This window comes from Plasmodium knowlesi (assembly GCF_000006355.2).
Source record: "Plasmodium knowlesi strain H genome assembly, chromosome: 8".
Classification (NCBI taxonomy): domain Eukaryota; phylum Apicomplexa; class Aconoidasida; order Haemosporida; family Plasmodiidae; genus Plasmodium; species Plasmodium knowlesi.
Window position 1 is genome coordinate 104,151 of NC_011909.2, and position 13,349 is coordinate 117,499.

General features: G+C 37.6%; 3 protein-coding genes across 3 annotated transcripts; all 3 read left to right on the top strand.

Moving 5' to 3' along the window:
* Nucleotides 1-568: 568 nt before the first annotated feature.
* On the top strand, nucleotides 569-3,160 carry PKNH_0801500 (conserved Plasmodium protein, unknown function; the record flags this gene model as incomplete). The annotated part of the gene is made up of 1 exon (XM_002258620.1): nucleotides 569-3,160. One exon carries the CDS (start codon nucleotides 569-571, stop codon nucleotides 3,158-3,160), a length of 2,592 nt encoding a protein of 863 aa, XP_002258656.1.
* A 1,467-nt stretch (nucleotides 3,161-4,627) lies between these two features.
* PKNH_0801600 (DnaJ protein, putative) lies at nucleotides 4,628-9,104 on the top strand (the record flags this gene model as incomplete). Its single annotated transcript, XM_002258621.1, has 2 exons — nucleotides 4,628-4,871; nucleotides 5,005-9,104. The coding sequence occupies 2 exons, from the start codon at nucleotides 4,628-4,630 to the stop codon at nucleotides 9,102-9,104; spliced, it is 4,344 nt and encodes a 1,447-aa protein (XP_002258657.1).
* Nucleotides 9,105-11,229: 2,125 nt separating this feature from the next.
* Nucleotides 11,230-12,497, top strand: PKNH_0801700 (conserved Plasmodium protein, unknown function; the record flags this gene model as incomplete). The annotated part of the gene is made up of 5 exons (XM_002258622.1): nucleotides 11,230-11,354; nucleotides 11,637-11,717; nucleotides 12,019-12,046; nucleotides 12,176-12,261; nucleotides 12,437-12,497. 5 exons carry the CDS (start codon nucleotides 11,230-11,232, stop codon nucleotides 12,495-12,497), a joined length of 381 nt encoding a protein of 126 aa, XP_002258658.1.
* Between the last annotated feature and the right edge of the window lie 852 nt (nucleotides 12,498-13,349).

Sequence of the window (13,349 nt, forward strand, 5' to 3'; positions counted from 1 at the left end):
CAGAATTGTCTGAAAATGAGCAAAATGAACAGGAACGTGTGATTTTTTTTTTTTTTTTTTTTTTTTTCCCCACCATCGCCCAATTGGTATTCCCTTTTAAAACGCAACGAATTAGCATATTCTGTTTAAACATTTCATCTTCTCTGTACGTTTCTTGTGCCATATTCCATTAGCATCATTTGAATACACACTCGTGGGTAGTTCCTCTTCCGCACGTATGCAGATACACATGTGCATGCCTACTCCTCCTGTTTTGAGCATTTTCTCTCCTTTGAATCTTAGTCTGAGGAAGGACAGACTAACGCTAGGCACCCATTCACGCTGCGCAAAGGATCAGTCAGTATGTGCATCTCCATCTAGTTAAGACTGCGTCCTGCGATTAGGAACTGGAATTATTCTTTTTATTCATCCTATTTGTCGTCCAAGTAACACTGCGCCTGTTTCCGTGTTTCCGTGTTTCCGTGTTTCCGTGTTTCCGTGTTTCCGTGTTTGCGTGCTTGCGTGTGTGTGTATATCTACCCCATCTGATGAACTCGCCTCATCATATGCAAAAATCGGTGCAGAAAAAATGATCGGAAAATTCATCTCCGAAACTTACAACAAAGTAAAGAGCAAAGCAGATGAAGTCAGGTTACATGTAAGCGTTCAGGCAATAAAGGCGAAGGAAGTTTTCGGACTCGTCAAACCAACAACTGTAGAACAACTGGAGGTTTTGCTGAACTATGAGTTGCAGAAAATAGACACAGCTGAAGCATTAATAGAAACATATAAAAAATGGATATACCATTTATCTCAATCGGAAAAAAGTGAAGCTATAAGGTATTACAAAACTGTTAATCGGAGCAACGAAAAGAGGGAATCGGCAAGCTCGACCATCCCCCCTTTGACCAACACTAATGAAGAACATAAAGATAATACCTTCCAAGTGAAAGGAAAAAGCGAACATACCCTATCAAATAGCAACATCACTAGTGCGTGTAACAGTGACCTTATCGATGCGCATGATTCGTACTGCAATAGCGAGGATGAGCCTGCAAGGAGGGATATAAATCCAGATTTACCAGATGAAAATAGTGCAGGAATAGAAACTCCATATAAATTAAATGACATCATTGATGCGGAGCCGAAGAGCCACGTAAAGTTAAGCAGCCAAGAGAGTCTTCCAAATGTTCGAAGCAACACAGTACACGAAAGGAGCAACACGGAGAAGAGTAGAACCAACCCCACAGGCAAATACGATCCTGATCATAAGACGAACAAAGAACAGCTAGATAGCTACATCTATGATGATCACTACGGATACAATTTTAAAGAATTTTTTTTAAAGAGCAACATACTAGAAAAATCTATAAGCCTTATTTTGGAAAAAAGAGAAATCAGATTATCGCTAGTTGGACCCATAGAAAAGGACGACTTGGAAAACCCAAGAACCACCATTCTAACCATGTTTAGTCACTGCCTAATTGGAAATCAAAAGCTCCACAAAGATATCCTCTTCATTATACTAACAACGGATAAGCTATTTGACAATCACAAAGAATTATTTTTAGAACTACTATCTGTTCTCAAGTATGATTACTTAGATGTGTACTTGATGAATATCAGGAAAATTATATCAGCCGAGGTTCTTTCGTTGAAGAATAAAATACAGATGTACGATTCGCAATTCATCAACTTTAGTAAACTATCCTCCTCCGACATCCTCAGCCCCAGCACTAGCATCTCCTCCATCGATTTAGACAAGGAAGAGGACTCATCCCAACACTACACATCGCGTAACACAGAGAAGCAAAACGTCGAAGTTCCACCTCCCGCATGCAGTTTCGAAAGTTTAGATAGCCAACTCATTAACGTACAAACAGAAGATCGTGTTGCACAGTTGTCTAGCGAGCCAAACTCACTTGGAATAAGGAAAAAAACAAAATCAGCTAACCATACGAATGAGGAAAATACACTTGAAACGGAAAGAGCGTGGGAAAATGAAACCCCCCGAACGGATCTATACAAAGAAGATTGCAAGACGGAATCTCCTACGGAAGAGAAAGAAATCATAGAATCGAACAGAATGCAACAGATAAAAATATTGGCCTCAGGAAAATTAATAGAATTACACAAAATGTTACAAAGGATCCTTCAAGTAGCCACTCAAAATAGAAAGAAGAGGAAAGTGGAAATAAAAATAAAGTTAGAAGAGTTGAAGAAAATCATGGAAGTTTGCAAAAAGGATTGTGAAATAACGCTACACGATACGGAAGATTCAAAAGTACATATAGAAAATGTCTATGTAAAGGAACTGGACCATAGAACCAACAGTATCAACCAAACACAAGAACAAGTAGATCAAATGAAGCGTGACATAGAGGAACTATTAAAAAAGAAAAAAAACATATTCAATGAGTATCAAATTATATGCAACGAAATAAACACAAAAAACAAACAACTATCTGCAGTAATGTCCAGTTTAACAAATTACAAAAAGGAACTAAATCAAACCGAAATGGAATATTTAAATAAACTCTCAAACACAAATAAAGCGAAACATATGCACCAGGAGAGGAAATTATATATATCAAATTTGGACAACATATCAGATGAAATTTTAAAAGAGTATGAAAATTCGACTTACATAAGTACAGAGGAGCTGGTGTCCAAGACGATGAAAATGAAAAAGCCACTAAGCAAAGTTATTACTAATCATTTAATTTATCTGAAAGATAAACTTTCCTTACTAAATACATTGTTGAAATTTTATGTGCAACGGGTGAATTCCCTGCTGGAGGAACAGCACAATGAGGGAGAAGGAGCGTTGGGCACGCGTAACGATGAGTGCGATATACAGGATACGCTCAGCCACTCCGCGGCAGACACCGGAAGCAACCCAATTGGAGAGAACCCTAACTTATTTACCTCTTCAAACCATCAACAGCAGGACAGAAAACTAAAATTGATCAAGTACAAAAAGTGCTACTTCAAAATTATCGAGCAAATAAGCAAAGTCTGGGTTGCAATACAAGAATTTTACGACCTCAACAAAGAGAACATAGAAGATGCTGAAACGGACTGCCCGCCTGATCTTGTATATCAGCAGATTAACGACCTGTACAATTACAGCAAGCAATTTATCATGCAAAATGGCCCCATCATTTCCTCAATTTTATGATTTCCGAAATCTCAGGCGTCACTTTATTAGAGGGCCTGATGCATACCTGCACACCAAGTGTTGCTCCGTGTGTGACGTGTATATGTGTACATCACCCTCGGTTTTTACTTGATTTATTTCCCCCTTTTTTTTTTTCTTTTTTTTTCCTTTTTTTTTTTTTACGTAATTTCTTCTTTTCCTATATCACACCGGTTAACTGCTCACCCGCTTACGTCACACCCATTTTTTTGCGTAATTCTTCTCTTGCACTTGATTCATCTCAATTCCTTTGAGGGAATATCATTCACGCATATTACAACACCACACCGTCTAAATATTTGAACAAATGAATGTAAAACATCATGTATATAGGTTCAATTACGTGGTACGTTCTTCTTCATAAACAGTGCGAATAATGCCCAGTACATTTATTCTTACAGCACTTCGCACTTTACCCCTTTTCCTTTTTTACAACTGCTCCTTTTCCAACAAATCAACTTTAAACTTCACCTGATCATCCCCCAAATGATGACGCCATCTGATATGTGTCGCGTAAAAACCGGGCCTCTGTGTGTGTGTGTGTCTATGTCTTCACCACATTTGCGAATAACGCAACAACTCAGCGTAGGGTATATCCGCAGACTGGTCAAACGGCAGAGTGTCCAACTCCAAATCCTTGCAAGGTCGAATTTAAACCACCATGTCATAAGCGAAATATGTAGCCCAAATCAGCGAACGCATGTTAAATGTCCCGAAAATATAGACGCACAAAAAGATAACAGAGGGTGTGTAAAAAAATTGAAACAAAGCTTTCCTCATTTTTAATAACTATGCAACAATGTTACTTAAAAAAACTGTCACAAAGGAAAAAGCACAATAAAATTCCCACTAAGTATCCCTCACCTTCATGCTGCCAAAAAATAAAATATAAAAAAAATAACACAAACCTACATATGCTTGTACATAAACACATACGTGATCACATTTTCAAATTTTTCATTTTCCAAATGGTTCACGCGTTAAACAGTAAGGTACATGGTATGTTAACATTCTTAAGCCCGGAGGAAAAAATAAAATAAAATAAAATAAATAAAAATAAACAAAAAAAATTAGGAAGAAAAAGAAATAAATAAAACAAGAAATAAATAAAAGATATGGAAAATGATATTTTAAAACAAAGCACACAAATGATAAGAAAAAATTTAGGCTTTAACTTAATTTCCACGTAATAGTTCGTTTTCCCGTCGAGGCGACCAATTTCCATATGCATCCCCTGTGAATAGTGAAAAAAGGAGGGGCGCGCCCGCCCTGCGGAAGTAAACTTTTGGCAATTTTGCCCCCTCCTGTACTGTATATCAGCATATCCGTTAAAGGAGGGAAAAGGAGAACAAAGCTAAGGAAACTGCGCCAAATTCTTCCACGTTAAGCGGGTAAGAAGGACGCACGCAATAAGCCTGAACAAGGCGGAACTAGCCGTACAAATGGACCATGAAAAACAACAAGGCCACGGAAAACTATTACATGAAGGAACCCCCATGTGATCATGGGAACAATGTGATAAACAAATGCTCCAGCTACTTTGACATAAGTCAAATTAAACAGTTATACGCCCCCCAAAGTACCAATGGATATGAGCAGATTTTTTCCATCCCTCGTAAAGCCAAGAAGACAGGAAGAAAAAGTAAAAAAGAAATATCCAACACAAAGGGTTCCATCTCCTCATTCCATAGTGGTAACGACAAAACGAACAAAATAAATAAAATGAATCGAATGGGTTGAAAAAAAAAATCCCCTTGCTCAAAGGGAATATCACTAACTCAATTAGCACATGCTCATTATACTCCATCTCCCACACCATCCCACAGATCAGTACGAAAATGACAAACAAAAAAATCCAGTGCCTATAAGAATAGGCCTAAGGAAAAAAATGAAATATAACTCCCCAAATGAAGATTCCCACTTTTTTTACAGCAATTCTTTTGACCAAACTCCCAGAAAGCACTTCTCATTTAACCATAAGGACCCACAAAATGACGAGCCTCCAAACGTTTATAATCCCAGGGGTAGTGTTACAAAAGGTGTAAACAAAAGGCCTACTAGCAGAAGCGACTCGTTAAACAAATACGATTTTATTAGATTTGTCTGTTCTCCAACCAAAAAAAGTGTCGATAATAGAAGTGCAAATTGTGATAGTGAAATGTGTAGCGCGATGAAAAGTAATACCATTACAAATGACAATACCAGAAATGACAATACCAGAAATGACAGTACCAGAAATGACAATACCAGAAATGACAATACCAGAAATGACAATACCAGAAATGACAATACCAGAAATGAAAATACCAGAAATGACAATACCAGAAATGAAAATACCAGAAATGACAATACCAGAAATGAAAATACCAGAAATGACAATACCAGAAATGACGCTTTCAAAAATCACCCTATGAATATCGCAAACTGCGGCGAACACACTGCTACTAGCGTGGCCTCAATGAATGATCCCCAAAGAGTCGTAAACAATTATGTCCAATGGGATCAATTTTTTCACCCCAAAACAGAACCAGAACCGCCCAATGCCCTCAAAAGACGAACAAAATATGACCCCAACATCATCCAAAACAATGATATAATGAATGACACAAAGGGTGCTATATCCTCTGCTAGAAAAATTTACCCGCCAAATGAATCAATTCTTAACCCCAAAGGAGGTACAAAGTGTGTCGAACGGGTTGGCAGAAGCGGGACCACTAACAGTCACACAGGGGAAGACACCAAAAGTGCCATAAGAAATTTCACAAAACATTACCCCCCACATGAGCTGTACAATGACACAGACGAAAGCAGAGAAGGTGAACAAGAAAGAACCCCTCAAAACGGGGCACAGAATAATGGACCCATAGACCTGGATAGCCATGACTCCATCGACCGACTTAGTAGAAACTTTTTCATAAACAACAAGAAGATTTTCCTTACACACTTTCGAAAAGATAAGGAGACACAAACTAAAAGAGGTAGCAATTATTCACATAGCACTGGTGGGAACGTTCCTCTCAGACACGATGCCACACAGGGAGAAAGAAACAAAGGAAAAAATGAACAAAACAAATGGTGGAAAAATGGTGAAGAGGTAACCCCAGGTGGTGAATCATTCCACTGCGGTCATTTTGCAAAAGTGAATTCTCCGCATTGTGAAGAATATATTCACAGCGAGGAGGAAATGTGCCGAGCGGAAAATTCTAGTAGAAGGAATTACCATCAAGGGGAAGACCAAGCCAAAGGAGACGATTGGAACGAAGATGATAAGCACCTTAATCACGATACACGCTACTCCGATGAAGAGCCAATTGACGGTAGAAACTTTCTACCAGACATGAACTCCTTTGTACGGAAAAACTGCAACGTAATGAAATCGCTGTATAGCCACCTGGGCGTCCCATACAATGGGAGTAAGGAAGAAATTAAAAAATCGTACAAGGAAAAAATAAAGGTACACCACCCAGACAAAGGAGGAAGCGTCAACAAGTTTCTTCAACTTAAACTTTCTTACGACATACTAACAAATGATAAGAAGAGAAAAATGTATGACAAATATGGACATGGCATATTAGAATTATTAGTTAGCGAAAATTTTCAAAATTATGAAATATCTTCATCGGATGGAGAAAATAATCAAAACGAAATTATTGATGAGGAAAACATAAAGATATATAACTTTTTTGTTCAAAAATATAACAACACATCATACTTACATAATTTGCAAGATTTAAAAATGGATAGCTATCAGTACAACGAATTTCAGAAACTAATTTTCCATTTTTTTCATCATGAAAATCCCATGTTCAAGAACACCTTCCATTTATTCCCAGCGTACTCTCCCTTTGTCCCTCCTTATAGAAAAAAAAAAACAGACAAACGGAAAACAGATAAAATGAAAGCCGATAAAATGGTGGAAGTTGAAAAAGGGGCTAATGGAAAAGAGGTAGATAAGAAGATGATTCCTCATTTGGATTTATCAAACAGCTTAGACAACACCCCTGTGTCTTCTATCCCAACGAAGGAGCTATTCAGTTCTTCAGAAAGTTGCACATCTCGAAATTATTCCCCTTCAAATTACAGCGCAAAAAAGGAATGTTCAATTAACGATGTATTAAGCGAAGAGCATGTCACTAATCTGTTTAACGAAATGGAAAATGACTTTAAATACTTCTACAACAAATTTATTGTACATAAAATAGAGGAATCAGAGCTTGCTAAGAACAACTCCACGTATGGTAAAAAAGCGGCGACGAAAATCGTAAACCCAGCAGATCATAATAACGTGGAGGTGAAGGGCAACAGTGATGATGTTTCCACCCCCATGAAGGAGCATACACACCACTCCTTCGAACAGTTTCCTTACGATGAAGACATGGCCACTCCTCTAGCGCAGTGCCAACTCTCCCACGAAAAACACAGCTCCAACCGTTGGCGCCAAAGAGAGAAGGACTACTCCTTCCGGGATATTCAGACCTCCCCAATTGCGTACAAAATTATAAACGAAAATAACGAGAGGCACATAGCCGACTTTTACAGATGGTTTGAATTATTTTTCAACCACCGCCAAGGGGATCAAGCGGCGAAAGAAGCAGTCAATCAAGCAGTCAATGAACCAGTCAATGTAGCGGCCAATGAAGCGGCCAAAGAAGTACCTAACCACGCAACACAAAATCATCACCGAATTTGTAGTGAGATGGCTGCCAACTGGCATAGCGGAGCGACCACACCCATCGTCATTCCCCCACCCAAGCTACAAGAAGAAGCACATTCAGCACAGACTAACGAAGCGCACGCAAAAATCAATTCGGAGTCACCTACAAAATTTCAATGTTCTGCCGAGAATTTCTTCTCATTTGGGAGGATGCCACATCCCAGTAGTAACAGCCCAAATGTGCGAATAAAGGACAATACTCAAAACGAGGGAAAACCCACTATATTTTCACATTATAAATATGCCAAAATACAACATGGGGGCGGCGGCGGAACCACCCCCTTGCAGACGCAATCAAACGCAACGCCAACCCGCACAAACACCACTCCACGGAGAAGTGGAAAAAAAAACGACAAGCCAAATATATCGCGAGAAAAAAGCGCACACAAAATAACTCCCTTGTGTAATAGCAGTAGCAAAATGGAAAATAGCGTGACAATAAATATTGAAGAGAAATATGGTTTCAATTTGCTAAAAAGAAGTGAACAAAAGATAAAAGACATAACACACGATTTTAATTACATATATATAGGAAGTAACATGATGAAAAAAAATAAATTTGTCCTTTTCGTAAAAGAAGAAAGTGTAAAAAAATTTTTAAAAGTTAAACTGCTCATCGAAAAAATTAAAAAAAAATCAAACTTGAAACTCATATCCGTATTTGAAAAGGAAATAGAAAAAAATATAAAACATATGGAATACATTTTACTGTTGACAACACACAAGGATGAATTTTTACCACTTAACGATTTCTACCTACTTGACAGAAATGCTTTTACAAAAGACCATTATTGCATACCCCTATATATAAAAAAGAACACCATAAGCAGACCAACACATTTTCACATCAGGTGGATTGTATACACCTTGCAGTCGCTCATCTTTTTTAATTTTTTTTTTAAAAAAATGAATAAGTATATGTGTGCTTTCCCCTTCTTTAATTACAAGTATAATTTGATCAAACATTTCTTGGACCATGAAGAAAAAAACAATTGTAGTATCCACCAACATATAAAAAAATTTTATATTTTTTTCCAGCAGTACATCATCAAGAATAAGCAACACTATTTGAAGTACTTTCCGCACTCCATCACTCTGCACATAAAAAATGATGCATCTCCAAATTACCAGAATAGCAAGCCCGTGTGCATAAACATGTCCTCTATTTTAGTGCTGACGCCGAACAAACCTATACCCTCCTCCGAATGGTAGAAACCAACGTATACATAATTTGTAATCGTGTAATATGTGCACTAGTATATGTGTGTCTCGCCACCACAGTACATGTATATTGTAGATAAAACTATTCTGTGGTGTGTTAGGAGCATTGCTGTTCGATTGGCTTTTTCCCGTTCATACACATTGTTCCACATTTCATGGTGAACAATTTCGCCTTTCCATTGTTTGTTACCACGTGAAATATTAGTGGCGTGCCTGATGGGCAACACAGCTATCCACCTCTTTGTCATTTGATTATTTTAACGCCTCCTCCTTTCCCCATTAATTATCATTTGCATTTTACAGCCCCCCCTTTTTTTTTATGATGCAAAACGGGCAAACCTCAAAAATTATTGTTTTATATTATTTTACAAACATATTATATCGTTTTATAACGTTTTATAACGTTTTATAATGTTTTATAATGTTTTATAATGTTTTATAATGTTTTAGGATGCCAAACGGGATCTCCTCATTTACCCCATGGAGATTTACACTCCATTTGTTGACGCACAAATGTGCCACGCGTACAGAGATACCTTGGATGGAACATATTCCACCATGATAGTGCAAGAACGAATTCCATGTCTTTTTACAGGTCCATCTATGTTATGCCTCGAGGTTCTGCCTTAACACAGGTCATCGACCCAATCTGCCATATCACCATTTGTAACCTTTGCCAAAAAAAAAGAAATTCTAATTTCTATACTAACTCCCCTTCATGAATGAATCATTTGCGTGTTCATAAAAACAAATTAAACGCAATGACATAGTGCAATATTCATTTGTGTAGTTCACCAGATTTCCTGACTTACATCAGTTCTACTTCACCTCGCAATGTACACGTTACACGGTTTCGTCAACCCCTCCCCCCCCCCCAGCCGCTCAAAACAAGCTCCACGTTTTGGCTCCTGGACACGGCAAAAAATGTTTAAATGATAAGGTGAGATGGATGCACAATCCATTTTGGCGTCTTCTTCATCTCATCCCGTCCGCAAGGAGAAGGGTGTAAATCCTTATACATATCACCTATCAGCCAAAAGACGAAAACATTCTACTCTCAACGGATAAATGCATATCTCATCAGTGAAAGAACTTATCGCAACATTACCTATAAATGTGCTGGGATTAACGTAGGATGTGAGACATGTATTTCCGTTTGCTCATTTAGGGAATCACCTCCTCACACCACTATACAATTCAACATATCTTAATTCGTTTGTTTAGTATGCTCCTTTTATTCGTCTTCCACGCACTCGTCGTAACCCTCTCTCTCCCCCATTCAAAATGCTTTTCTCCCCTAACGGATATCATGTTCACGTATATTCCATCCTTATGCCATTTCCCCCCTAAAATGTCGAAGTCAAGCTGAGAAGAATCAAAATGTGAGTAGCCCCAAACCTTAACGTGAAACTAAGCGGGACGCTGACGGAAGGGCGAGGGGGGAAAAGGCAAAAACACAGTCCCCCAGATATGTTCACAAATTAACCAAAAATGGGAAAAGTAAAGAAAAAAGCAAATGCGCAAAAATAAATATAAAAAATTGTCACTGTCGATATTGTCAAATTGTTCAACAGGGAAGAGGCCCCTTCAAAAAAAAAAAAAAAAAAAAAAAAAAAAAAAAAAAAAAACTTGTGAGTCAAATTGGAAAACTAAAACGTCGCAAAAAAAAAAAAAAAAAAAAAAAAAAAAAAAAAAAAAAAATCACCAATTCAGAAAAAGCAAAAGGCAGAAATAAAAATAACAAATGACAAATACAAAAAAGTAAACAAACATTATTGTAAGGAATACTGAGGTGACGCAGATGACATAAAATTCGAAATGAAAGGCCTCCCGAAAAACGCAACAAAAAAGAGGCATTTTTCATCACTTGTACAAGTTACGCATATTCCAAAACATATTTCATTTGATGCCTCGTGACTGGCGAATTCTGTGTGATTGGAAATAAAATGCTCCTGATGCGGGGACAAGCGAACATCGAACCATCAAGGAAACAGATGATAAAAATAACTTTATAATGAAAATTGTTTAACGCTGTTTTGTTAGGCACCTCTAAGACATTTTTAGCAGTTTTTTTCTTTTCTTTTCTTTTTTTTTTTTTTTTTTTTTTGTTTCAAATATGAGTCAACCAAATAAAAAAATCACCAAGGCCAGGATAGAAGGCATAAAGAACGCCGACCTGGAGGTATTCAAGAATTCCTTGATTCCCTTTAACGCTACAGTGGAGAAGTACAAGGATAAAGAGTAAGCCTCTATGTAGATGCTACCTTCACTCCTCAAAGGACACATGAAAAAATATGATTATATATTTTATGTACATTTTTGTACGTTCCTGCGTCTGCCCCCTAGACATACCCATACCAGAAACATTCCCTTGTGTACTTATGTACCCATTAACAAAAGATACAACACAACATAGCAGTTGCATGATTAGACGAAGGAGTATAACCCCTTTCGGATGCACAAGTTCCACTCATTTGTACCATATCATTTTTCCGTTTTTCCAACCCCCCTCTCCCTAAACAGAGAAGCAGCCATAGTAATATTCAAGGCGCCCATAGAAAAGAAACACCTAGACGGAATTGGAAACTACATCATTAAACCCATGTAAGTAGATGTGAAGAGATTTCCATAGACACCCCCTTTTGTGCTACTGTACATGTTTGCACCTATGCGTATGTAGAAAGTTTACGCATGATTGTCTCGCAAAAAATTAAAACGTGGCCCACAGCGCATTCACACGTTATACATATGGAAAGCTATGAACAAAAACACCAACGCAAGGCAGACATAATTGATTGAAAATTGGGCCGATATGAACGTACGGAGCTGATATTTCATCGCACCGTTCCTTTCCGTGTTCAGTCATACACAGTTATATGCTTTTTTTTCTCTCCACTTTTTCCAGGGAATTCGAAGAGGAGTCCAGCGACCAAGTATAGTCCCATTCTATGTACCACCCCAACCAATCCTTAAGAGATGACACAAATTGAAAGTGCTCTGCACCGACTATCCCCACCCCCTTTATTATTTTTATTATTTTTTTGTTCCCCTCCTTTTTGTAGAATTTGAGAAAGCGAAACACGAATTTTATTTGTGATCGGATCGTGGTAGATGAGCATGACATTATCAAGTTTTTTCTCAACATCACGTAAGGCACAAGTTGAGCATAGGCTGCATCCAACAGTTCACCATAGGGGGGCGGGATAAATGCCAATCTGGGAACTCCGTATTAAAATCCGAAATTCACACATTCTTAATAAACTCCTCTTTTCTTCATCGCTCCATTAATTGTACCTTTTTTTTTTTTTTTTTTTTCCACTCAGGCTAATCGCACCCGTTATATTTGTCTTACTAAGTCTCCTGATATTCTTCGCAATTTTCTGATGGACGCATCATTATACGATATGGTGTAAATCACCCCTTTTTTTTACCACCTCAAAAGTGAAATGTGTATGTCTATATGTATATCCATATGTATGCATGTTTTTTTTTTTTTTTTTTCTTCTCCCTTATTCTATTTCTTCCCCCTTTTTTTTTGGGAGATACGTAACCCAAGATGTTTCATGTTCCTACTTTCTTATAACATATAACAAAACTCTTCACGTAAAAATTATATAATTTTGAATAATAGCTCCACCACCCCATGTGCTGGAAATCTTCAATGCGTCATCATTATCATAATCCTGTTTAGGTTAAAACAATTTACCCCTTTCGAAATTATCTGATAGAAAATAAGAACATGCGAAATACAAATTTCTTCCTAACTTTTGTCCACTACATATGTTTCACAGTGAAAGTGTTGACCACTCGCCCAGTCTCCCATTTGAACCTTTCCACCCTAATGCATTTTTTTTTTTTTTTTAATTACTCATTTTATTCCTCTTTTCCCAAATATTGTTTAACTGTGAAAAAGGCTTTTGCTTATAAGTCACACACCTTTGAAGGGGGGGAGTGGAAAAGCCTCCTGTACAGAAAATAGAACGTTTTTGTTAGTCCAAGGAGTTTCCTTACATCTGAAATTTCGTTTTGAAGGAAGTTTTCCATTATGTTAGTCAAACAAATTTGTTCGAAGATAAGGCAATTCGTGCTTAATTTAAAAAAACGCAAAATAGCCAATATTTACTACACCAATTAATATCATTCCGTGTTAACTCTTGCAGTTGTCTTAAGGGGGATGAATGAACTTTGGCAAAGTGAATACACCAAGCAGGCCTCTCCTAACCGTACGCATATATG